This window comes from Panthera tigris, chromosome C2 (genome assembly GCF_018350195.1).
Source record: "Panthera tigris isolate Pti1 chromosome C2, P.tigris_Pti1_mat1.1, whole genome shotgun sequence".
Taxonomy (NCBI): domain Eukaryota; kingdom Metazoa; phylum Chordata; class Mammalia; order Carnivora; family Felidae; genus Panthera; species Panthera tigris.
The window spans coordinates 3,868,065-3,893,686 of record NC_056668.1 but is presented as its reverse complement, the minus strand read 5'-3'; the positions used below and the strand labels follow the sequence as shown (position 1 = coordinate 3,893,686).

The window sequence follows — 25,622 nt, the reverse complement described above, 5'->3', positions numbered from 1 at the left end:
ATCCATCCATCCATCCACCATCTATCCTCCAACCATCCATTTATCCATTCACCCATCCATCAATCCATCCATCCATCCATCCATCCATCCATTCATCTTCCAACCATCCATTCATCCATTCATCCATCCATCCACCATCCATCCTCCAACCATCCATCCATCCATCTATCCTTCCACCATCCATCCACCATCCATCCATTCATCCATCCTTCCACCATCCATCCATTCATCCATCCATCTCTTCATTCAACCATCCATCCATCCATTCATCCATCCATCCATCCATTTATCTATCCATTATATCCACCATCCATCCATTCATCCATCCATCTATTCATCCATCCATCCATTTACCCATCCATCCATTCATCCATCCATTCATCCACCATCTACCTATCCACCATCCATCCATCCATCCATCCATTCATCCATCCTCCAAACATCCATTCATCCATCCATCCATCCATCCATCCACCATCCATCCACAATCCATTCATCCGTCCATTCATCCATCCACGTATCTGCCATCCATCCTCCAACCGTCCATCCATCCATTCATCCATCCCATCCATCCACCATCCATCCACCATCTATCCACCATCCATCCATCTATTCATCCATCCATCCATCCATCCATCCACCTATTCACCCACCCATCCACCATCCACCATCTATCCATTCATCCATCCGTCTATTCATCCATCCATTCCCATGTGCAACACACTCTAATGAGTGTTTGCTATTTGCCAGGTACTCTTCTAATGGACCCTTCAGTGCCCAAGAGCCCTTGCTGCCTTGGCTCCCATTTCAGTAGGGAAGACAACACAGGTGTGAACAAATACCAAAGGTGGGGAAGTGGTTCAGCTACTGAGACTAAGGAGAGTGGCAGGTGAGATGAAGCCTGCAGGGGGTGGGGGGGGGGTAGGCAGTCTCAGGTGCTGTGGCCAGGGAAGGCCCCTGGACAAGGTGACCTTTAGGCAGAGACCAGAGTGCAGTTGGGGGTAAGCTGGCAAGGAGGATGTGTGACTGAATGATAAACCCCAAAGATGTCTGCATCCTGACTCAGGGCCTGTGATCCTGTCCCTTACCCAGCAGAAGAGACTTTGCAGATAGGATTAGCTAAGGGTCTTGAGGTTCGGGGGGTGATCTTGGATTATTTGTAAGGGCAGAGTCACCACAGGGTCCTTATAAGAGGGGGGCAGAGCCAGGGAGAGGAGATGTTCGAGGGAGACTCCCCTGGATTCTCCAGAGAAACACAACCCTGCCCACCCCCGCATCTTAGACTTCTGACCTCGGAACCTAAGAGTGGATTTCTCTTGTAAGCACCACGTTTGTGCTCATTCATTATAGCAGCCCCGGGAAACTCAGACCCAGGGTGAGGCCAGGCCCCAGCAGAGGCGCGTGCACGGTGGAGTCCAGGAACGTGGAGGTGGTGGGCACGGGGCGCAGTGGAGGGGTTGGGGACAAGGGGGCAAGACCTTGTGCCGGTGTGGTAAGGCCACGCAGATTCTTCAGTCTTTATTCTGGAAACTTGTAGACAGGTACGAGCACAGAGAGGAGTATGATGAAAATGTGCTGTTCCCCTGGGACCCTTTCTGCTCCGTCTCTGTCCCCATCGGCCGCCCACCCCCACCCCTTATCTGGAACCCTCTCTACCACATCACTTCATCTGTCACTGTTCCAGGATGTATCTCTAGGAGATGAGAGTAAGAGATGTTTTTTAATTTTTTTTAAATGTCTTATTTATTTTTGAGAGAGACAGAGTGCACGCAGGGGAGGAACAGAGAGAGAGGGAGACACAGAATCCGAAGCAGGCTCCGAGCTGTCAGCACAGAGCCCAACACGGGGCTCGAACCCACCAACCGTGAGATCATGACCTGAGCCAAAGTCTGACTCTCAACCGACGTAGCCACCCCGGTGCCCCAAGACTGAGAGATTTTAAAAAACACCCAAATACCATCTCATATCATCCTTTAAAAAACCAAAACAAGGGGCGCCTGGGCGGCTCAGTCAGTTAAGCGTCCGACTCTTGATTTCAACTCAGGACATGATCTAACAGTGTGTGGGTTCAAGCCCCGCATCAGGCTCTGTGCTGATGGTGCAGAGCCTGCTTGGGATTCTCTCTCTCCCTCCTCCTCTCTCTGCCTCTCCCCTGCTTATGCTCGCTCGCTGTCTCCCTCAAAAATAAATAAACATTAAAAAAAAAACAAAAACAAAACAGGAGTTCCTTAGTATCATCAAACATCCAGTCTGTTGAGATTTCTGATGCCCCATCATCCTCCCCATCATTTCTTAACAGTCTGTTTGAGGTGCAATCTGGGGTTTCCCCTCCACCTCTCTGGGGTCCACCTCTCTGGTCCCTTTGCCCAGCTGAGTTTCCCGTAAGCTGGGATCTGCCGAGTGGCATCCGGGAGGAGCTGCCACTACCTGTCCCCTCCTCTGAATTTTCTAAACCACAGCTGGTTCTTCCTTTAATGGTGCCCAGATCCCTGAGCATTTGGTGAGGCCAGTGGATCCCTTCACAAAATGTGCCCAGGTGCATCAAATGCACAGATGACGAGGCAAACTGACCATACGGGGACACACTTATCAAAATCTTATGACCCCGAATGGTGACACAGCTGTCCGAAGCCACACTGTCCCCTCCCATCCCTTGGGTCCCCTGTCCATTGCTGGGCGTGGCCGCTCCGTCTCCCCACCGGAAGCCTTCACAGGAGGGGCACGCCTGTGGCCTCTCGTCTCAGAGATTCCCGAGGGAATCAGGTGGTTGTCTACTCTGGAACCACCTCCGTAGAAGACACTTCCCTGTCACCTTCCTTTCCCTGTCTCCCCACTTTCCTGCTCCAGCTTCCCAAAGTAGCTGCTTAGGAGTCCTCATCTCAGGTCCTGCTTCTGGGAGAACCCAAACTGAGTTGGAAGCTCTACACAGCCTCGTGTACTGATTAAATCGTGCAGTTTAACCGTGCTAAACCATCCAGAGGATGCTAGAGAAGCGCCAGACTGTCCTGTGGTAGGCGGCTTCTGTGGTTTCTGTGGGTACCAGAGCCTTGATCGAAGGAACGACTACATTTTATCTACATTCCTGGAGCCCTGATGTCTGCCTATGATCCCCATCCAGGGCACGAACCCCTGATGTAGACGCACCATGGGATTCAGATTCAGGTTTGACCTGTTTTGGCAAGACTCCTTCATACTCCACAGGTGGTGCCCCTTTCTTCCATGATACGTGAGGTCCCGTTCCTATGGCTTCAGGAGCAAGCAGGACATTGCCGTCTGTCCTTGGAGTCAGACCAGACTCTGGAGGGCGCTCAGCGGCAGACGGGACGATATGACTGCACCTGTGTTCAGGCGTGCTCTGCTGTTGGGCAGAGAATAGACCAGAGGGGTCGTGGCAGACCCCAAACCCGGTCTCTCCTTCCTTAGTGACGGCACTTGGAGTGAGCTTTGTGTGGATGTGTGCCCAGCCGCAAAGACCACTTTTCCCTACCTCCTTTGCAGGTAGGGTGGCCCATGACTCACCTTAGCCAATGAGATACAGTGGAAGTTTCCAGGGGGGGTTGGGAAGACTGCCTGAGGGCACTGGCCCTGCTGAGACCAGGGTGGGCCCGGGACTAAGATGGCCAAGGCCGTGTTCACGTGGTGAACACGCGGTGACTTTGAGGATAGACCCTCGGGACGGAGGAGCACAGACAGCGAAGGAGCCCGGGCCTGAGGTGGCTCAGACATTCTCCACGTGAGGGGGACACCTGCGGGCCCAGCCCCGTTCCGTGGGCTTTCCCACCATGTGCAGCGACTGACCCCGCTGTAACTGAGCTGGGCAGGGTGCAAAGCGGGGTACGCGGGAGCAGCGGCTGGCGGGGGACAGCGGGCTTGCTGGGGACACACGTCGGCGGGCGACACCAGGCCTCGCGACCGGGCACGAACTGCAGGCGGGGGCTGGCGGGAGAGGAGGGTGCAGGACGGGCTGTGACGGGCTTGGCACCTTCGCTTTGGACTTGGCCCACCTCACGAGGTCCCGTTCTTCCTCCCAGAACCTGATTTGTTACTTTAACAGCTTGTACCTACGGAGGAAGGGCAAATGCTGGTGTCGGTGTCCCAGCAACTGTTTCTGTCTTCTTGGTCACTGCCAGGTTTTTGGCGCTGTTTAAATCCTGCCGTCAGTGCGGTTTTGTTCCTGGCTTCCCTCACTCACCATCCTGTCACGGAGAGTCTTCCAGGATGCAAACCGGTCTTCACGAGTATGGTTTCCGATGGCTGGGTAACAGAGCGGTCCCCTCGTACGCGGTTTCGCTTTCCACGGTGTCACTTACCCGCGGTCTGAAAGCCGACGAAGTTCCTTCCGATGTCATGTCGGCACGTAGCCTGGATACGTGGGTATCTTGTCACAATGCCCATCAGCGCAGGAAGGGTGAGTTCCGGGAAGTAAGATATTTTGAGAGAGAGAGGCCACGTTCACGTAACTTTCGTCACAGAATATTGTTATGATTCTATTTTGTTGTTACTGTCGCTAATCTCTCCCCGTGCCTGATTTATAAGTTGAGTTTTATCACAGGGACGTATGCAGGAGAGCACAGAGTATGTGAGAGGGTGCGGTGCCACCCGTGGCTCAGGCATCCACTGGGGCTCTTGAGATGTCCCCCCCGCGGAGAAGCGGGGACCCCTGTGATCACCTTCCGCAGCAATGACATGAGGTTCTGTGCAATCTTCCTCATGGGGGGGCACTTAGTTTGCTCCCAACATTCTTCTCTGCAGACCAGAACTTCCACTGACTCTGCAAAGTGGTTAAGGAGAGTGTTCTTATCACTGAGCATGAATTGATTGGCAATGTAATTCAATGCCTTTCCCCTTTAAAGGAGCATCACAGTGAGGTCCCTCCCTTTGCTCATAATAATAACACGGCCAAGAGCTGCTTAGCACTTAACTCACCCTGGTTTTGTAATAAGCTCCTTATGGTCTCACCTCGGTTAACCTGTAGAGCGCCCCCAGGAGGCACCTGCCCCTATCACACTTACTTTCAGAAGAGAAAGTCCAGGTAAAGGAAGGTGACCGTTGGCACAAGGTCCCAAAGCTGGTTCTCACGGACAACCCGGTCCCCGTCCGTCACCCGAGGCGACCTTTCCTAGCAGTGTTCTGGCTGGAGGACACCTCTCCGATTTTGAATGATCTGTTCCTGACCCAGAGCCGCCACGGGGCATCCCGCGGGCCGTGTCCCCGTGTGTAGGGTCAGGAGTGGACCAGCACTCTAGGGTGGTGGGATTTTTCTTTGCTGATGCAGAGCCGGACTGGGGTGATAATTGAAGGTTTTTATTTACTGACTCTTCCCGCTCTGCTGTGGGTAAGGGGCAGAGGCTGTGAGCCCCCGCTGGGGAGGGGGCTGGTCCCCAGCACCCCTCAAGGAGCGGGCGGTGTGCATTCCTCTCCCACTAGAATGTTCCATCTCGCGGCAGGTGAAATCCCACGGGGCCGGGAGGCTCGTTTCCTGGTCACTGCCAGTGCATCCCTGTACTTGGCAAACAGTAGGCACTCAGCAAGTGTTTATTAGCGGTGACTATTCCTCGGGTCCCCGGGTGGTAAAAAAAAAATGCACCTGCCAGCCTCACTTCCGGCCACAAAACGCTCCTCTGCTGTGCTTCCTGACTTTGGGGTCTGATTCGACATCAGCACCACCCTCCACGCGCAAATGTGCCCGCTAAGCCTCGCACAGAGCCTCCCGCAGACCATCCTCTGTCTCCTGTACTGTGGCCTCCGGGGCAGGATCCTGTCCTTCGGCGAGCACAGAAGGTTGGAATACAGTCACCGAAAATCCTCTGGCTAGTAACCTGAAAAGACAGCAGACCCGACTCACCGTGAGGGATGCCGTCAGCCAGACTCTGCCAGGCTGTTCGACGCCGTGGGCGACAAGATTCCCTCGAGATCAAGGGCCGCTCGAGAGCGAAACACAAGTGGGAAAAACTCTGCACCGCCCTGACCTCACTTCTCGCAGGGCAGGAGAGACACAGGCGGCATTTCCAGACCAGGAAGGCGGAGTGAATCCCAACTGCACATCGCTCAGGGAAGCGGCATATGTTTTCCATTTAGACACTGATATAAATGAGCAGTCTACTGGAATGGTTTGGAAGCACAGACCCGTGGAAAATACAGCACGAATCCCCGATGCTGTTCCTGTGAAATTAGTCATCCAGTGAGTGACGCGATGGGCGGCTGGATTCTTGCACAAAGCAAGAGCCGTCAGAAGTAACCTCGCGGTGCCTGCTTCTCTTGCGGGAACATGATCTGTTTTCGGGATCAGGTGGAACTGTATTCAGGGTCTCCCTAACTCCCTCCCACACTGTCTCCTTCCCAGCTGGCGCCTCACAGCTGTTGCGCTCCATGAAGAAACGTCTCGCCAACCTGTGGCCTGGCCAGCGCAGGGCTGCTGGCTGGAGAGGCGGCCGGGGCTGGCGAGAAGCAGCCTTTCAGGTTCACGGACGCCAGCGTTCCTCGTTGGCGGCCAGGCTTCCGATAACCGGGCGCTCAGCATCTTGGCTGGAGTCCTCCGCATTTCCACCTTCACAGGGTGACACCTTTTCAGGTGGCAAGCTGGCAGGCTGGAGGGAAAAGAGGAACAGAGGCGGACCCGGGAGATCACGGGAAAGGGGGCGTTCCCGGTAGCCCCTGATCTGCTTCTCCAGAGATGGGTCAGGGTTGCCCAGAAGAAACGCGGTTCCAGACCCGGGGACGCAGGGAATCTGCTGTGTCACCGAGACAAATGTCAGGTTCCGGATCTGGCTCACGGCTGTAGGATGGTGAAGACGTGAGGGCAACGGTACCCTCGGATCACGCAGAGTCAAGAATTGGGCATTATGTTCTGGGGCCACGTTTTCAGAGGAGCGTTGGAAAGCTCTAGGGCGATGGGAAGGTGTCCTGCTAGTGAGGGACAAGAACCCAAGTTGTTGGGAAGACAGAGGGAGGGGGTAGAAGGACCGTTTCCATTTGAAACGGCTCCGGGTCTGTCCTAGGGAGGTGCGATCAGCCTTCGACTGTGAGATGTGCAGCAAAGCATGTAGGAAGCTTCCCATAAGCAGCACTGTCCAGCCGGCAGTGGCCTGGAAAGCGGTTTAAGAAGAGGCCACCTCCTGGATGGCTGTGGCAAAGAGCCACAGACGAGGTGCCTAAAACCACAGCCACTGACCCTCTCACGCACCTGGCGGACCTGGAGGACGGGAGTCTGGTGATGGCATTCGGGGTCAGCCCTGGTGATCCAGGATAATCTCATCTCGAGATCCTCAACTTGCTCCTACCTACAAAGACCCTTTTCCCAAAGAAGGTGGCATTTCTAGGTTCTGGGGATTAGGACCTGCTGTCCTGGGAGGTCACTATGCAGTATAGCACCCAGGTGGGATAGACAGCAAGTGACTTTGTCGTTACTTGTTGGACAGTGTTGCCGTTGACTGCCTCCTTGACCTTTCCGGGCCTCAGTTGTGTCCTCTGTAGCATGGGATCCTAGTAGAGCCATCATGTAACGTTGTTGGAAGGACTAAACGGGAAAACCTGCCTGGTGCCCACGGCACTCGGCAAACGTTGGCTGTACCCGCATCACTGACAGCTCGCACGGCGGCATGAACGGTGTCATGGGAGAGGGAGCTCAGAGCTCCCTGTGAGTCCCCACGGTCCAAGTCCCTGGAATGGGGCCACGCTGGCTCGGTCATTTGGGCACGCGTGTCTGGCACGCCAGTGGGCTTTAATTCAGCGTCGTTTCCATCAGTGTCGGTGGTGATGCCGAGCGTGCAGTGATGTTGGATGAACGTCGAATCACGCGAAGTTACCGCGGTAGTTGGTCAAAAATGGTTCAATGTGGACAAGTGCGAATAGCTCCGGGTGTTCGATGGGAGAAAGAGCCACGTGAGTGCTTGGTGGTGGCGTTCCTTACCCTCGGGGGAGGGGGGGCTCCTCAGGCCCCCAGACTCTCTCAGCGGCGGGAATGTTGGGCCCACGGCAGCACGGAAGCTTTCACAGCATTCAAAACGGCCGGGTCGGCAGCTTCTTGGCCCAGGGACCTAGGGACCGACTGCATCTTAACTGAAGAGTGACTGAATCTCCAGCCAGCCCGGTACCTTCTAGACTCTTCCCGTGCCCCATTCATCAGGTCATTTCACAGATGTAGCGACAGCCTTTTTCATTTTTTAAAAATTTTATTAAAACTTTTTTTTTAATGTTTGTTTATTTTAGAGAGAGACAAAGAGCCCAAGCAGGGGAGGGGCAGGGAGAGGGAGACACAGAATCCGAAGCAGGCTCCAGGCTCTGAGCTGTCAGCACAGTCGTGTGGCCTGCCTACGTGGAAACATTGTGCTTTGAGCGGATTTGGGGAGAAGGCTTGGTAGCCCTTCCTTGCTTTTCCCACGACCCCTTTGTTGCTGAGGGGCAGGCTGACCGCCACGTGGTTGTTGGAAGGTTGGGGGCGTCTTTTTGATTTCAGGGTTCCAGTGGCGGGGAGGTGGGGGTGAGACCCACAGTCTCAGGCCCCAAGACCTGGCCGCCCCTCGGCCAAATCACGTCTTCCTTTTCTTGCCACAAAAGACGGCATCGGGAAGGATGCGAAACTGCGTCCCTGTCCGTTTGCGTGAGAAACGCACAGAAAAATACTGGACAATTCAGTAAAAAAGACACTCCCATCCTAGCAGAGTCACCAGGAACAGTGAGGAGTGAGATGGGCACCGGTCGTGGGCGAGAATGACGGCGGAGGAAGGGCTGGGCTCACCTGGCATGAGCGTCCAGTGGTTTATATCCACCTGCCCGGGGGCCCCGTGGGGGCTCAGTGGGGAAGCACACTCACACAGGGCTCTGTGATTTCAGGACACGGCAAGGCTGGGCGAAGGACAAGAGTGGGGCATGAAACTTGATTCTGAGCCTCCTGGCAGCCGAGGCAAAACAGGCTGAATTGTACCAGCGTTTATGTTTGACTGAGAGGAGGCATACGCATTTGTCCAGAAAGACAGGACTTTGTCATGCTATTGGAAAGCATGTGTCCTATGAATCCTTATGTGAGGGGCTTGGGGGAACGTCAGACACTTTTTAATTATTTTTTCTTTACTTTGGATTTTCAAAGATTTTTTTAAAAGCCTTCATGGCTTGTTTTCTATAGAACTCAAATTCTGATGTAAAAATTATGGTGACTAGACCAAGGGCCGTCTACTTTTTACAGAATTCCTATTTCCCAAAGAGAGACTGACTTCTGTTTGAGTATTCAAACAGGTCTTGGTTGTTATGTTAGAGTACTGCTCCCTGAAGCGGGGATTTCGACAGGGACACGCGAGGAGCCCCGGCCTGACTCGTGACTCTGGCTTCCCTCCGAGCCAAAGCTTCCGAGTGATGAGCGATCCCGGCGGAGGTCCTTGGGCAGATGACCACAAGCGAGTGAATCAGAACACTGGGGCCCTGTGACTTGGGGTCGAGATCACATTTACAAACATAGCACAGAAATGGCACACCCCATGTGTGCTCATCTGCTCAGGCAGCCCGAACAGAGCACCACAGCCTGGGCGGCTTAAACGACAGAAACCCATTCGCTCCCAGTCCAGGAGACTGAAGTCCCCGATCCAGGCGTGGGCAGGGCTGGCCTCTCCTGAGGCCTCTCTCCTGGGTGTGCAGACGCCGTCCCCTCCCGTGTCCTCACCTGGTGGTCCCTCTGTGTGTGTCTGTCCTGATCTCTTCCCATAGGGACACCGGTCAGATTGGAGTAGGGCCACCCTCGCGGCCTCACTTTAAATCACCTCTTTAAAGACCCGATCTCCAAACACAGTCACATTCGGAGGTGCTGGGGGTTAGGGCTCCAAGGGATGAATTTGGGGAGGACACAGTTCATCCCCTGACGCACCATTGTGGCCACAATGCAAACACTTGGGTTGCATTTGTGTTGGTTCTTGTGAATAACGCTGCAGTGAACATGGGGGGGCGGGTGCCGGTGTCTCCCGGAAAGTGTGGTTTCTTTGCTCTGAATACACGCCCAGAAGCGTGGGGTAGATCTATTTTTAACTTTTTGAGGCACCCGCATCCCGTCCCCGCCGTGGGCTCACCACACCCCCACCAGCGGCGCACGTCCGCATCGGCGAGCGCGTTCTCTCTCGTCCTTCTGATAACTGGCCACGCTGACAGGCGTGAGCTCGTGTCTGCGTGTGGTTTTGATTTGCATTTCCTGATGGTCAGTGACGCTGAGCATCTTGTCTTGTCACGTGTCTGTTGGCCGTGCGGACGTCTTCTTCGGAGATCCTCTGCCCACATTTTAACTGGACTCTGGGGGGCGTTTTTGCTGCCGAGTTGTAGACGTCCTCGCTACGCCTTGGATGTTGGCCCCTTCTCGGACACGTGACTTGCGAACATTTCCTCCCGTCCTGCGGGCTGATGGTTCCCCTTGCTGTGCAGAAGGGTTTTATCTTGGCCTGACGGAGTCCCACTGCTGGCTTTTCGCCTTTTCGTTGCTTCTCTGGTGTCGCCTCATCTTCCTCGTTCTCTTCTTCCACAGACTGCCCTCCCATCCGGGACTACATGACCCTCAACGTCACCAGCAGCAGCTTTCGGGTGTCTTGGCATTTACATTCTCCCTGGCCCCGCACTTTCCACGTGCAGGTGTACAAGGGGGAGGAGCTCCTCCGGAGCGCCAGGACCGCGGGGAGGAGCCTGGAGGTGGCGGGGCTGGAGGCCGGAGAGCTCTACGGGGTGCGGACCGGCTACCAGGGGTGCGGGGCCAACGTCACCGCCACACTGGCCGTCAGAACCGGTAAGGGCACGTGTGCGCGCTCCGCCTGCTACCTGTGGTCTCCCCTCGCGCCCCTACGTCACATCTCGTCCGGGGGGCTCGCTCTCCCACCTGCAGTGAGGAGGGTCCACGGGGCGCCCCGCGTTCAGGTTGGAAGGACTGAGAAAGCAGAGAGCGGGGCAGAAAGTGTAACACAGCAGAAAGGGTAGAGATTCGCACGCGCTGAGAGACTTCCGCGCACCGAGTTCTCGGGGCTGAGTCTGTGACTCCCCCAAACCGCAGCTCACGTCACCTGAAAGCCTCATGGCGCTGCCTCGCTTCCCCCGCGACGCACTCGAAAAGCTACCGTGGTGCCCGCTACGTGGGTGCCGTGAAGGGGTTTTCTTGCACCTAAACCAACATGTTATAGGTACGAGCTGGGGATTCAGTTCCAACAGGGCAGCTGGCGTGGCCCGGGGGGTGGGGGGGGCTCTGCAGGTGGCCGACTTCACCCCACCTCGTGACTTGATGCCCCCTGGCCGGGCCAGGCGGCCCCTGGGTGGGGCAGGCCCCGGTCACGTCGGTGGCGGGAGCCGTGTCCTAGGCGGCCGCTGGCTGCGGACGTGGGTGCCGGGGAGGGTAAAGCTCCCTGACACGGACACAGCTGCACACAAGACGCAGCGGGGGCCTGTCCCGTGCGGGGCTTAGCGCCAGTGACGGTGGCGGTGGGCGAACGAGGGACGGAATGAGCAGGCCTCTGATGACATCGGCCTCTACCCTTTAAAAGCTCTATTGAGTTAGTTCGGCCGCGTCAGGAGCCCCTTGGGAGGTGGTGGGCATTCTCGCGGAGAATGCAGACTCCCCGGGCGCAGGTGGGCACTGACCTTCCAGGAGGCGGTGTGCCGTGGGCAGAGTTGAGGCTGACGTCACAGGGACACCTGTTTCCTCTGAAGATGGGCGAAGGTCCAGAGTGGCACGGCGCACAACGCGGGTGACATTTCCGGGGCCCTCGTGGTGTGTGCACGCAGTGGTGGTAAACGGCCCCTGCGACCCGAGCTCGCTAGCTGGGGAGGGGAGAGGCTGCTAGGTGAGCGGACACGCGGCGACACAGCGGGCTCGGCCGCCGACCTCGGTTTTACGCTCAGGAAAGGAAGAGCTGGGTGTCACCCAGTCCCACCTTACTCCCCCAGCTTTTCTTGTGTCCGAAGGACAGGTGCCTCCCTCGCAGGTGACCACCCCTGCTGCTTGGCCTGGGGCAGAGTGTGCTTTTACGTGGGAATTTCGGGGCACAGACCTGGAAGGCCCCGGGCGGATGGGGCGCATTGGTCACATTAGTGCTGGGGCCCCGGGTGGGTCCGGCGTGAGGACCTGGCTGGCTGGCTGTGTGCGTGTGATCGGGCTGGGAAAGTGGCAGCCATGGGGGGTGATGGATGACCACAGGGGCCTTCAGACCCTATGTGTGCCGGCTGAGAGCCTTCCCGAGCAAGGGCATGCCTCTGCCCCTGTCCCGCCCGTCCCTGCCCTGGTGTAGAAGTGTGTGTGTGTGTGTGTGTGTGTGTGTGTGTGTGTGTGTGTGTGTGTGTGTCAGGCGGCTCCTGCCCTCCAGCACAGAAGTAAACCACCCTTACATCACGTCCCCCAACGCGGCTCCCCGATCCAGCAGCTTCTCTCTATCCTCCAACAAACGTCCCCTCAAAAGAAGAGGCTTCCTGGGAAGCGGTGCCAGCAAAGCACGTGACTTTTGATGGCCAGCCTCCGCTACCCTGTCCCCCGCTGTTGCAGATGCCCGGGTATTCCAAGTCACCGTCAGGGTCCTCAACCGCAACGTGACGGGGGCCCTTCTCAACCGCAGCAGCACCGAGTTCCGGGACTTTTCTCGACAACTGCTCCACGAGGTAAAGCCAAAGTGCCACCACGGTGGCCCATGGTGGGCGGAGGGGGCGTCTGGGCGAGCCTCCCGCGTGCACCCGCCCCCACGCCGAGCCCCTTCTCTGCGACGGCGCCACAAGGGCGCGTCCCCCCAGCCCAGATCCCACGGTGATTACCCACGTGCTCCCCGCATGTGGGGCACTCAATCTAGATTTGGGGCCAAAGCGTCTCGGAAGACCGTGCTTTGATTCAGACGGGCTCTGTCACGTGATGCTGCAGCCGGGCTTTCTGTGGAACCTTCCATCCGGGGGACCTGGGCATCTGCCTCCCGCTCCGGGGCGCCTTCGCTCGAAAGGCCTGTAGCGGGGGTGCCCGTACCCATCCCTCTCCGTGGCTAACCGGAGCCATCAGCCCGCGGCCGGGGAGAGCCAGGCCAGCGGGGACCCGACTGGGGAGCGAAGCAACTTGCTGAACCGTCCAGAACCATGGATGGGCTGAGATTTTCCCTTTCCTGCAGACCGATGACTTAGCCCGTTTCTGTCGGGAGGCGCCGGTCGAAGACGCGGGATTCACAGCGCGGCAGGCAGCGTGAGCCTCAGGCTGCTGCCAGTTCCCTCTGGCCCACGAGTCCCACGGGGGTGACACGGAGGGGCCGGGGGGGGGGGGGACACACACACAGCGGTCTGCATCTCAGCTGGGCGGCCCCGAGCTTAGGGAAACGGGATCCTGTAAGGGGCCGAAATCCACCTAAACGTTGCTCCAAGGAGAGAGACACAATCTTCACGGGATCAGACATGAACAAGTCTGCCCTTTGCTCTGGAGGGACCGCTGTCTCCTCCTACGCTGTTCATCCTACAGACGTCTTGGAAAGAGACCCTGCAGCTGAAGGGCAGTTAGCAGTTTGTGCTTGCAGGACGTGTAGACGTGGGATGGACGGAAGGAGGGTCCACATTCTCCTGCCTGGAAACCCTCTCGTGTGTGCAGGCACGGTGTGGGGGGGCGCGGGGCAAGGCTGGTGTCTCCCTTGCTCGGCACGCTGGCCTCGGCACCTGGTTGCCTGTGTGTCTCCTGGTGGATGCAGCCAGCGAGGGGGGCAGCTCCAAATGGCCATGGGATCGTCCCTCCGGGGTCCCTCCTGTCAGTCAGTCTGTCCGTCCACTCCCAGGGTCTGTGTGTCACACACCAGTTTTCGGGTGTGCACACAGAGCGGATGGGGCATCTCATGCTCCAGATGGGGACCCCGATTGCAGTGGTTTTCGCGGACTCGCACAAGGCCGACGGGGCCCGGCCCGGCCCGGCCGTCCCTGGGGAGGCCCAGCTGGGGTGCAGGGCGCTGGGGTGCCTCGGCTTGCCCCAAGGGGCTGGTTTGTGGGCACCGCCTCTTGGTCGTGAAGGGGACGCGTGGATTCTGTTCACCATCCGTCGGTCACCCGGGCCCCGATGAACGGTTTTCTAAGACGCTAACGGAGGCCTCTGCTCTATGTGAGTGCCTGTCGCCTCTTCTCGGCCAGGTTGAAAACTCCTTCCCGCCAGCCGTCTCCGACCTGCACAGGAGAGGGAAGCTGAGGACACAGATGGTCTCTCTCCAGGCTGGAAGCGTGGTGGCGACGCTCAGGCTGACCGTGCAGGACCCCGAGTTCCCAGTGGGGGTCTCCACGCTGGCCCCCATGCTCCCGCCTCTGCTGGCCAGCACCGTGTTCCAGATTGATCCGCGGGGGACGCTCGTGCAAGGTCAGTTCTCCTCCACGCCCGAGCCTGCCGCCGGGGCACCCCAAAGCCCTGGCCCTCTAAAAGGTGGATCGAGTACGTGAAATGTGAATCCTCATTCTGAGTCTCTCCGTGGGATCGGGGAGCCTACCCGCGTCTCACATCTCCTTATTCCGGGTGGGACGGGGACCCCAGAGCCCCTGCAGCTCACTGCCACGGATGGCCAGAACACAGGGTGGGTCTGGGCTGGAGGACCCTCGAGGGCAAGGGCACCGGGGGCTGACTGTGTGTCAGGCCCCAGCACCACTGCGGCCGGGCCACCTGCTAACGTAGGCGTCTATATCTATTTCATTGGCCCAAACGTAATGTAATGTCACTTCATGTTGCCTTGAGGCAGGAAGTCACAGATCAGGGCAGGGGAGAGACCTGGAGACAGAGGGGTGGGGTGGGGGAGAGGCAGGGAGGAGAGACAGAGGCAGAAATAGAGGTACAGATGAGAGAGGCAGACTGAGACACAGAGATACAGAAGCAGAGACATAGGCAGAGAGACAGAGACAGAGACATAGAGACAGAGACATGAAGAGAGACACAGAGAGACAGAAATAGAGACAGAGGGACAGAGATATACAGAGACAGAGACATAGAGACAGAGACATGAAGAGAGACACAGAAGAGGGACAGAGATATACAGAGACAGAGACATAGAGACAGAGACATGAAGAGAGACAGACAGAAATAGAGACAGAGACAGAGGGACAGAGATATACAGAGACAGAGACATAGATAGAGACAGAGACATGAAGAGAAGCACAAAGAGACCGAGAGACAGAGACAGACAGAGATATACAGAGACAGAGACTTAGAGACAGAGACATAGAGACACAGAGAGACAGAGACACAGAGACAGAGATATACAGAGACAGAGATTTAGATAGAGACAGAGACATGAAGAGAGACACAGAGAGACAGAAATAGAGACAGAGGGACAGAGATATACAGAGACAGAGACATAGATAGAGACAGAGACATGAAGAGAGACACAGAGAGACTGAGAGACAGAGACAGAGATATACAGAGAGACTTAGATGGAGACAGAGACATGAAGAGAGACACAGAGAGAGAGAGACACAGAGACAGAGATATACAGAGACAGAGACTTAGAGACAGAGACATAAAGAGAGACACAGAGAGACAGAGACACAGAGACAGAGATATACAGAGACAGAGACTTAGATGGAGACAGAGACATGAAGAGAGACAGAGACAGAGACACAGAGACAGAGACATACAGAGACAGAGACTTAGATGGAGACAGAGACATGAAGAGAGACACAGAGAGACAGAGACACAGAGACAGAGACATACAGAGACAGAGACTTAGATAGAGACAGAGACATAAAGAGAGACACAGAGAGACGGAGACACAGAGACAGACAGAGACAGAGAGGCGGAGAGAGCCAGCCGACATGTAAGGAAGGTCTGGCCGTTTGAGCCCAGGGACGAGGCTCCCTGCAGGGAGAGCGGCTCTAGGCTCAATGTCCGGGAGCCTGTCAGGGGCTCCGTCCGCGGAACGGGCGTCCGAGAGCCAGCTCTGTCCTCTGCTCTGAGCTCGGTGGCATTCTGGCTTGCTGTTCCAACCGCCCTCCCACCCAAGGATGCAGGGAAGGCCGTGGGACTGTCACATCTGAAGTCACACCTGGGAAGCGTCCGCCTGCTCAGCCTGGGGTGGGCTCGTCACGCCCCCCTCAGGGACAGAGACGGCAGGTGTCCTCTGCACCCGGCGGGCCTCACCTGGGCTCCGGGGGCTCAGTGCAGGGAGGCACAGGGTGCCCTGCGGGTGGGTCCTCAGGGTGCACCCTGGGGACCCGTCTGAGACCAGAGCGGAGCCGTCTGCAGGCGGCCCAGCCAGCCCTCGTGGGCTACTTGCCAGCTCTGTCCCTGTGCACCAGGCGTCAGGCTCTGCCAGCTCTCTGCCAGTGTGCTGAACGGTGGCCCCCAAAGACAGGTCCCCCGAGAACTTCAGACCTTGTCTGGGAGGAGGGTCTTTGCAGATCAGGTAAGGCTCTGCCATCATCCCGGATCGGGGAGGCCCTAAATCAGAAGACACAGAAGAAGAGAGAACCAGAGACACAGGGGGAAGGCCACGCGGAGGCAGAGGCTAGAGCCAAGGAGCCCGCGGAGCCGCAGGAGCTGGAAGAACCAGGGAGGACCCTCCCCCAGAGCCCCGAGGGGCTGAGGCCCTGCCCCCCTTGATTCTGGACTTCGGCCTGGCCTCTCGCAGTGACAGGGAATGAACTTTGTGGCCTCCGGCCAGCTGGAGCACCTCACAGAAGTGTTGTAGAGGAGGAAGAGGCACCCCCACTGCTAATATTCTAGGGTTCTCAGCAGGTCGTGTTATGTGTCCCGCCCTGCAGCCTTCCTGCCCGACAGCGGCTGTTTGCTTAACCCTGGACCCTGAGCGGTGGCTGTGGGGGGTCCCCCTTCCGCCCAGCCACGAGGAGGCCTCTGCTGTTTATCTGGGGGGGGGGCTCCCGGCCCCGTGGAGGCTCCTCCGACCCAGTGACCGCTGGCTTCTGTCAGGAGAGCCTGCGGGCAGCCCCCACTCCGAGAGGCGGCCCCGCGGCCGGGGGACCGGGAAGGGTATTCACTCTCACTGCCCACGACACCAGCAAGCTGGCCCCAGCACAGCGAGCTCCCGTCCCCTCTGCTCACACAGAGACGCTTTTCTCGGTGCCCTCGGAGCATTCCTGCGTGACTCGGGGGCTCTTGCCCGCCATGAGTCAACGCGTCCCAACGACTCGGTGGGGGGAGGTGGGGGACGGGCTGGCAGGGTCAGGGCGCAGCCCCCGCAGGAGAGATGGGACCCGGCGGGACCTGGCAGCCTGTTCTTGGGTCTCTCCGACCCACTGCTGGGGGGCCAGCTCAAGCGGGAGTCCCAGCTCGGCACAGGGGCTGTCCCCTCCTCTGGGGACACCCTCTGCCCAGCTGCAAGGCCAGCCCCCGCCCTCCCCCTCCCCCCCCCCCCCGCCTCCCACTCAGCCGGCTGGTCCGGAAGGTGCAGACACCACCGGCAGCTCTCCCTGTGGACCTGCCTCCTCCCTCTGAACTGCACAGCTGCCCGGCCTGGGGCTTTGCTACAGGACCAAATGAAGCTGCCCCGGCCTTGCTCTGGGCTCGCTTATGAGCTGCGCGCTGGGGAGGTCAGGTGACTCACCACGACTGAAAAGAGCCACCGGGTGCTCAGTGGTTGGAACCCGGGTCTCAACCGGGACCTCTGCTCTCCGCCGGGCCCCGCCGCCTGGCCAGCCTGGGCTCCACCCCAGGCCTCCAGCTCCCCGTGAAACTCCGGGAGCTGCCTGCAGGCTGGGGGTGGGGGGGGGGGGTCGGGCGAGCTCCAGGAAAACCCGCGGGCCCGGCCCCGGGGCCCTGTCTGCCGAGGAGCCCCGGCCAGGGTGGAGGGGTAGCTGTTGCATCAGCTGACGAGCCCGCGGGTCTAGCCCGGATCGGGTGCTTCCGCTTTCGGCTCTAGAGAATCCCATGCAGAAGGACCTCGTGACCGGCCTTGACACGCACGCGCCTTACCGCCCGGGTCACCCCTGGCAGGTACCCCGGCACCTTCCTCCTCAAGAGACAACTCTGCTCAGGGCCACCTGCTCCCCTGGGGCCGGGAGGGACAGGCAGTGATCTGAGGGCTGGGTTCTGGGGTGTGGGAAACCTGTGCCCCTCCTTCCCCCGACCCCCCCCCCCTCACCCCCAGCCTGGAATACAGCTTGAGATGTTTATTGCTTGAGGTTTACCATGAGTATCACATACGGTGCTTTATCCTCAGTCACATGTCAAATGCATGAGACCAGCAGGTGTTTCCTTAGAGCAAGAATGAGTGGGGGTAGCAGGCCTGGGGGTGGGGGAAGGACGACCGGAAGAGGAGGTCGGAGAGGACGGGGAGGGAAGGGAATGTGGTCCCCACGAACCTTGTTTCACAGTCTGGCCGATGCTGGTCCTGGAAAGTGCCGGACTGTGTTGGGCGTGGTGGGCGGGCAAGCACTGGGGGACCCCGGGGTGGGGGGGGGACTGACACACTTACCTAGCACTCTTCCTTGCTCAGCTCAGAAGCTGAGGTGACATGGTGTCTTTGGGATTCTTAGAGTGGTTTCCCAGACTGGGGAGGAGCGTGCCAAGGCCGTGTCACCGAAAGTTCAGGTCGCACTTAGCCGGACTCCTGGCTCGCTCAGTTCTCTTTGTTAAAGTACTAAAACATGAGACGATGTTGGCACATCAGAGAGAAGGGAAGGCGCCCTGCGTTTTGGGGTCTGGCGACAAAGAATGCACGAGAGAGGAATATAGCCACACCGGTGGGTGCCAACTCAGCCCCGCCAGCCGTGAAGGTCGGAGCAAGCAGATGCTGAGCCTGCGGTCTTGGTTCGGGGACAGGCTTCTGGGGAGGGATCTGAGGACGGCCTGCCTCTGGGGCCGCTGGATGCCCAGGGCACTTCCCCTCCCCCGGTTGGCTGCAGACGTGGTTGAGCAGATCCCTGTTCTGTTTCCTAAGTGCCCGAGGGCCACTTCTCACGAGCTCTGTCCTGTTCCTCTCCCGCCCGGCAGATTGGGACGAGTGTGCAGACAGCCGGGGGCACGACTGCTCACCCGCTGCCCAGTGCATCAACATCGAGGGCTCCTACACCTGTCGGTGCCGGACGGCCAGGGACGCCAACCCTTCCCGCGCGGGCCGGGCCTGTGAGGGTGCGCCCCACCCCCTCCCCCAGCATTTCTGGGCCACACCCTCGCCCCCGGGGACCTGATATCCCACGTCCTTTCTAACGTCCGCTGGCCTCTGTCCCGCATTCTTTCCTTAGTCATGTCCCATCCAGCAGGCTGATGTCAGTGACCAGCACCAAGCCCCACCCTGAGCACAGATCCAGAGAAATTGCCCCCTTTTCCCAAAGGCCCCCTGGGTGCGGGAACCAAGCCCTGCACTTAGGCCCTGGCTGTGCAGCCACCAGGTGGAGCCCCTCTCCTGGTGTCTCAGAGCCTCATTTATCAGATGGATAGGCCCTGCCTCACCCTCTGAAAGCACGCGGGAGGCCGTGGACACGGGCCCCCCTAAATACTCATAATGCCATAATCCCCAACGAGACTGCCTGTGTCCCCACTTGGGGCCCGCCTGGGAGGCTCTCGCTTGTGGGTGGCATCTGGTGGGTTTTGTTTAGGTGTTTTAGGACCAGGTGTCTCCTCTCAGAGTGGATGTGTCTCAGCAGGTGACGTGGTGAGCCCCACGGGAGGGGTGCTGGCTCCAGCAACAAGTGTTATGGCCCCAGCTCTCAGCACAGAGACAGCAGCCTTTGGCCCAGAGATGTCTGCCTTGTGGCCCAGCCCTGGGCACCCGGGGGGCACCCCTGCAGCAAATCAGGCCCAGACCCCGGGGCCCCCACCCAGGAGAGGGGGCAGCGGCCCGGTCGGGAAGGACAAGAACAGCACGAGGCAAGGCCTGGAGGAGGGAGCACCCAGCAGGGCCCCAGGCCTGGTGACAGGCCGGTGGCCAGCCAGCACGGCTCCTGGGACAACCCACAGCTCCCCTTCTGGGCCCACGAATGGCTCGCTGAGCACCCCTGGGTGGTTATCAAGAGACTCGAGCACGGAGCGGCCCCTCTGGCCCAGTCCTACCGAGGGCCCCACAGGCCACATCGTCTGGCACGCCAGCCTCCCTACTGGGGACACAGCACCAGCAGCTCTGGACCCCACAAGGCCACAGAACTTGGTCCCCCGACCCTCCGGCTCCCCGGACCTTCCCTCGGCCCCCACCCCTGAGTCTCTGAAGCTTCCAGCCTGTGGTGAGTGCCTGGGATCGTATGTCCTGGGGACACGTGGCCTGAGGCCTGAACACACTGGGAAAGAGTTGAGCTCCAGTTGGCAAAGCCTCATGCAGACGTTGAGTCAAAGTCCTGTGAGAAATACCCAGGTAGATTGCTCGTGGTAGGCAGGGCTGGGCCAAGTGGGATACCGTGCAGCCCGGTCCCCGGTGGCAACTTCTGGGCTTGTTAGGACAGCAACCTTTCTCCAGAGTTCTCTCCTCCCTGTTCCCAAGCCTCCCTGTCTCACCCAAGGCTGGAGCAGGAAGTCGAGCCCTGAGGCGGGGGGGTGGGGACCCTGTACCACGTGCTCTGCCTGCAAGAGGGGACTTTGTAGGACTTCCCTGGGCTGGCATTCCCCCCCCCCACCCCCCCAGGAGGCCCTCTTGTGTCCCCAGGCCGTGTGCTTGATTTTAGCGTTTGGTGAGGCTTCTCCTGTCCTGTCTCCTTGGAACATCGGATTGATTTTAATCTTCTCCGTGTTTCCATCCACTTCCCAGTTCCCGTCCCCATCGAGAGGGTCACGGTGTCCAACGTGAGCAGCACCAGCTTTCACGTGGCGTGGGCGGCGGATCTCACCCCGCACCCCACCTTCCGGCTCACCCTGACCTCCCCGCGGAGCCCCGCGGTGCACCTGGAGACCCGAGACGCAAGCCTGACGCTGTCGGGCCTGGAGCCTGGCGTCCTGCACCTGGTGGAGATAGCGGCCAAAGCTTGCGGGAACGGAAGCGCCAGGGCCCGCCTGAAAGTCAGGACAGGTGGGTGATGGGTTTCAGAAACGCTTGTCCCCACTTGTTCTTAAAGGGAGGGGAAAAGTACGAGAATGGCTTTTAGTGGGTTGGGGTCCGACAGAGCTGGATGCGTTGGGGAGCGGCTGGGTCTCTGCCCTCTTATCAGCCTGGCTCAGCTCGCACGGGGCTGGCTGTCAAAAGTCAGCGGGGAGGCAGGTGGCGTCCTCGCGGGTCCGCGGCAGGAAAATGCACGCGGCGCTTCTGGACTGAGCGTTGTGCACTCGCTCTGATGTCCCCGCTCTCAGAGGGCCTGCACTCGGCTTCCGGGGAGGACAGGTGGACGGTGGGACGTCAGACCGTCGGACAGCTCGTCTGTCGGCCCTGGTGCTCGTGACAGTTACGTGTTCAGATAAATCTTGTGTTTCCTCCTTCCTACCGGATGTTTTCCCGAAAGTCTAACTTGCCCGAACAGCCGAGGGCCGGCCTGACATTGCAGATGGGTCCCCAGATCTTGGGCGGCTGTCCAAGAGCAGACGGCCGTGTGCCCCGAGGTGGGGTGCACAGCCCTTGGGGGTGTCAGAGCTTCTGTCTGCATACCTTGAAGTACCGATTAACCAAGGACCAGGGGGTGAGAGCGGAGACGGTGTGCGGGGATGCCCTCAGGCAGGCTCGTGGCGAGCTGGAGAAGGGGTGGTCGGTGCCTCTGAGAGCCAGTGCGGGGCTTTCCGCGTCAACGTGGCCTCTGCAGGTCTCACCTGCTGGCAGGAGAGGCCACCTGTGGGCGTGTGACCCATGCTGGGGGTGGGTCCACATCCCTTCTCACCCGTAGGCTCATCCGTCCCGCTTCCCGGGCTTTTCCACCAGGCTGCGTTCTCCAGCTGCCGTGTCCGGACCGGTGGCCCTCAGGCACGGCGACGGGAGTGATCCCCAGGGCGTGGTTTTGGGGGTCATCCAGCAGTGTGTCCTGGGATGGCTTTGGGGTTTGTGGGGGCAGGGGAACCTTGGCCTTTCCCTCCACTGCCCGGAAGGCTAGGCACGGAGCAAGAACCCCACAGGCATCGGGTGGAGGACTGACGAGGTGGCTGCTGGTGCAGGCAGTATTCTCAGACCACGTTCTCGTCCCGCAGCCTCCGGAGGCCCCGCGTGGAGGGAGCAGACTCACATGGAACAGACCAGCGCAAAAGCAGGGGCTGCCCTTAACGTGCGGAGAAACAGCGCTCTAGGGGAGGAAGGAGAGGGTCAGGACCCCTGGCCCTCTGTCCCGAGTTGTGGGCGCTGAGCAGAGGCGGGGCGAGGCCACCCTCTGTCCTGGCTTCTCCGGGACGCCCAGTTGTGCACCTGTGGCCCCGGAATGAATAGGGACTTCTTGCGCTGTCAAAGTAGTGCCTACCGTTGAGTGACCTGGACACCCGTGCACAGAGAGAGAGGAGAGTGGCAGGGGCTGGCCTGGTTCTGCAGCCTCCGGAAGCTCCTCTCTCTGCGCCCAGGCTGCGTGCCGGCACCCTCTGCGGCGGGCTGGGCTGTGTCTGTGCACGCAGGGCACTGATATTCTTTCGGCCGACATGACAGTGCCATTATCAGGACGTGTCACCTAATACATCACCTAACGCGTTTACCGTTACCTACTGCATTACCGCTCCAGACGTGTTTATTCTCTGTCCCGCAGCGGCCCAGAAGCTCAGAGGGAAAGTCAGAATAGCCAACGTCAGGTACGAGGAGCCCTTCCGGAACGCAAGCAGCAGGGAGTATCAGGACTTCCTAGAGCTGTTCTTCGGGGTGGTAAGTTGGCGAAGCCAGTCTCTGTTTCCTTTTGGGATGTGCGGGAGGGAGGGGGGCAGGATCTCAGTCCCAGTCGAGCAGGACTTGTGCTTGTAGGGGCCTGGGACCCTCATTTCTGAAGGAAGCTGGGCGTCTGGCTCCAGCGTGGCGCCTGGCGTCCCGGGGTCTATCGTTAGATGCTGAGTAGCTGCCTCTGCTGCCTCCTTGCTTCAGAAAGAGAGAGACAGAGAGAGAGAGAGAAAGCAAGCACAGAGCATAGGGAAGGGGCAGAGAGAGAGAATCCCAAGCGGGGCGCGATCCCGCGACCCCGGGATCATGACCCTAGCCGAAATCAAGAGTCGGACACTAAGTGAGCCACTCAGGCGCCCCACAAAGAAAATTTTAAAAAATTGAGATCTATTTCACAGATCCTAAAATGCACACTTTAAAAGTGCTTACCGTGGGAGCAAGTGACCCACAGTGTAGGGTGTAGATTCGGAAGTGATATTCCCTCGGGGCGCCTGGGTGGCTCAGTCGGTTAAGTGTCTGACTTCGGCTCACGTCGTGATCTCATGGTCTGTGGGTTCGAGCCCCGCGTCGGGCTCTGTGCTGCCAGCTCGGAGCCTGGAGCCCGCTTCGGATTCTGTGTCTCCCTCTCTCTCTCTGCTCCTCCCCTGCTCGTGCTCTGTCTCTCAAAAATAAATAAATGTTAAAAATTAAAAAAAAAAAAAGTGCCTAGTGCAATGGTTTGGATTTTATTTGTGAAATTGTACCACCGTCACCGCTGTCTAATTCCGGAACGTTTCCATCACCCCCAAAAGACGCCCCTCTCCCATTCTCGGTGACTCTCCACACCCCCCGCCCCTGCAACCACTAATGTGCTCTCCGTCCCTGTGGGTTTGCCTGCCGTGGGCATCTCACGTGCGCGGAATCATGCGATACGTGACCTTTTGTGCCTGGCTCATCTCCCTGAGCGCGTCTTCAGGGTTCGGCAGTGGCTCACCGCTCTTTATGGCCGGATAACGCTCCAGCGAGCGCAGAGGCCACGTTTCGGTCTCTGATGCACACTGGGTTGGGTTCACTCTCTGGCTGAAATGACTCCTGCTCTGCTACTATGTTTCCTGATCTTTCTGAGGCTTCCCCTGTCGTCCCACTGACATCCCTAGAGACGGCGTATTGTTACAATTCAGTCTGGGTGGCCGTCTCCGTGTTCTCTCTGCTGGCGCTTAGATGCCCCTTTGAGGAGAAGAGAACGCGCTTGTCATGGTCTCACCGTCTTGCTTACACCTCGTCCCTTTCAGCTTTTCCTGACTCTGGGGTTTAAGCAGAGCGGCGCCACCTCCAGGCCGAGCGTGCTAACGTGCTAGCCCCCTGGCTCGCTAACTGATTCTGCTCTCCCCTCACGGCATCGCTGGCCTGGAAAATGGGTCTCCCGCCTCCGGGAAGTGTCCCACTGGGACTCCTTGGGACCTGGGGTTCTGCCTTATTTATCCTGGGGTCCCCAGCTCTCGGCCCAGTGCGTGGACTCGAGAGTTGTTGATGGCTCCATTCACCCTCTTCTGTAGGTTCTGTGATTGTGACACACGACACTAAGCCCCAGCCCCGACCACCAGTCCTCAGGTGGTCCCTTGAGGCAGCCCCTTTTCCACTCACGTGTCTGGAGTAACCTTTCCTCTTCAAACCATTCCTCGCCTATTTCTGGGGGCCGTTGTTGGTTTGTCTAGAATTTCAGGATAGCCAGTAATGGTGCGGCTTATCATGTACGTAGGACTTTCGGACCAACTTTGGGAGGTTGTGGGTTAACACGACGCCTCGTTCCTTGTCACTTCTTAGCAAGGGGGCCCGGAGCTTTGCTTTGAGACCGGTCGGAAATGCAACCCAAAGTGACTTTAAGCCAAGCTTGTGACTGATCCCTCTCTGGACATCCCAGACAGAAAGAGAGAGAAAGAGAGGGAGAGAGAGAGAGAGAGTCAGTCATTCCAGTGGTTATGATGGTGCCCAAGTGACAGCAGGGTGACAGCACGTTTGTTCACGTTGGCTGTCCCCCGCTGGGAAGTGAACCCACGAGCCTGTGCCTTGGGCCACCACACCCGGCAGGCTCTGGATGAGGTCAAACCCTGGAAGTGCACTTTTCCAGAAGGCTGGCGTTCTACGGACTGTCTACAGCCGTCATGAGGCGGTGTGCATCTCTGGGTGTTTGGACTGTGAGGGGCTAGGACAGAACGCCACAGCCTGAGGCATCGTGGCAGCATCAGCAGTAAAAGGATTGTTCTAGAAAACACAGTGAGAGAGACGCCCCCCCCCCCCGCCCTCCCACGACCACTTGTCTGGCCTGCGCCTTCCATGGCTCTGAGCTGAGGAGAGCAGGTTCTAAATGCCGTCATGAGCCCCCCATGAGTGACGTGCCCCCCGGGGTGGGGCTTGTGCGTCTCGTCCACACTGGCCAGCAGACGTGCTCTGGGGGAGCGGGGCACTTCTTGGGGCTCAGGACCCACAGGCACTGGTGCTGGACCTGGGACACAGCTCGCTTCACCAGACCAGGCCCAGAACTCACCTTTGGCTTGGACCAGTCTGCTGCCGGCCAGAATCCCAGGAGGTGCCCCCCCCGCCCCCCGCCGCCGGGGACAGGCACCTGCTTCCTCCCGGCGCGTGGCCCCTTACCTGTGCGGTTTCTCTAAAGGTGCGGGATTCCTTGCCGGCCGCCATGCTTCGGCACGTGGACGCCGGTGGGGTCCAGATGGAGGTGACCCGCGTCGCCAACGGCAGCGTCGTGGTGGAGTTTAACCTGCTGATCATCGCAGACGTCGATGTCCTCGAGGTGTCTGCCGCGTTCCTCGTCGCCCTCCGGAACGCCTCTCTGCTGGAGGTGGTCGGCGAGGACACCTTCATACAAGGTAGGCGGAGGCCGGGCCCCCCGGTCACTCACCGTGTTCCGGAAGCGAGGTGGGGAGAGCCCAGCACGTGGGTCTCTTCGGGGTCCCCCTGCAGGAGATGCCCAGT

General features: G+C 58.8%; 1 protein-coding gene across 1 annotated transcript in view; it reads left to right on the top strand.

Annotated features, from left to right (window-relative positions):
- The window catches only part of UMODL1 (uromodulin like 1), a 65,832-nt gene that overhangs the window by 17,313 nt on the left and 22,897 nt on the right, over positions 1-25,622 (top strand). The window contains exons 8-15 of the mRNA XM_042956677.1: positions 10,499-10,753; positions 12,494-12,606; positions 14,092-14,311; positions 18,890-19,027; positions 19,543-20,115; positions 20,634-20,891; positions 22,531-22,643; positions 25,303-25,516. Of these exons, the coding sequence (XP_042812611.1) occupies positions 10,499-10,753; positions 12,494-12,606; positions 14,092-14,311; positions 18,890-19,027; positions 19,543-20,115; positions 20,634-20,891; positions 22,531-22,643; positions 25,303-25,516 (1,884 nt within the window). The remainder of the gene's footprint in view (positions 1-10,498; positions 10,754-12,493; positions 12,607-14,091; positions 14,312-18,889; positions 19,028-19,542; positions 20,116-20,633; positions 20,892-22,530; positions 22,644-25,302; positions 25,517-25,622) is intronic.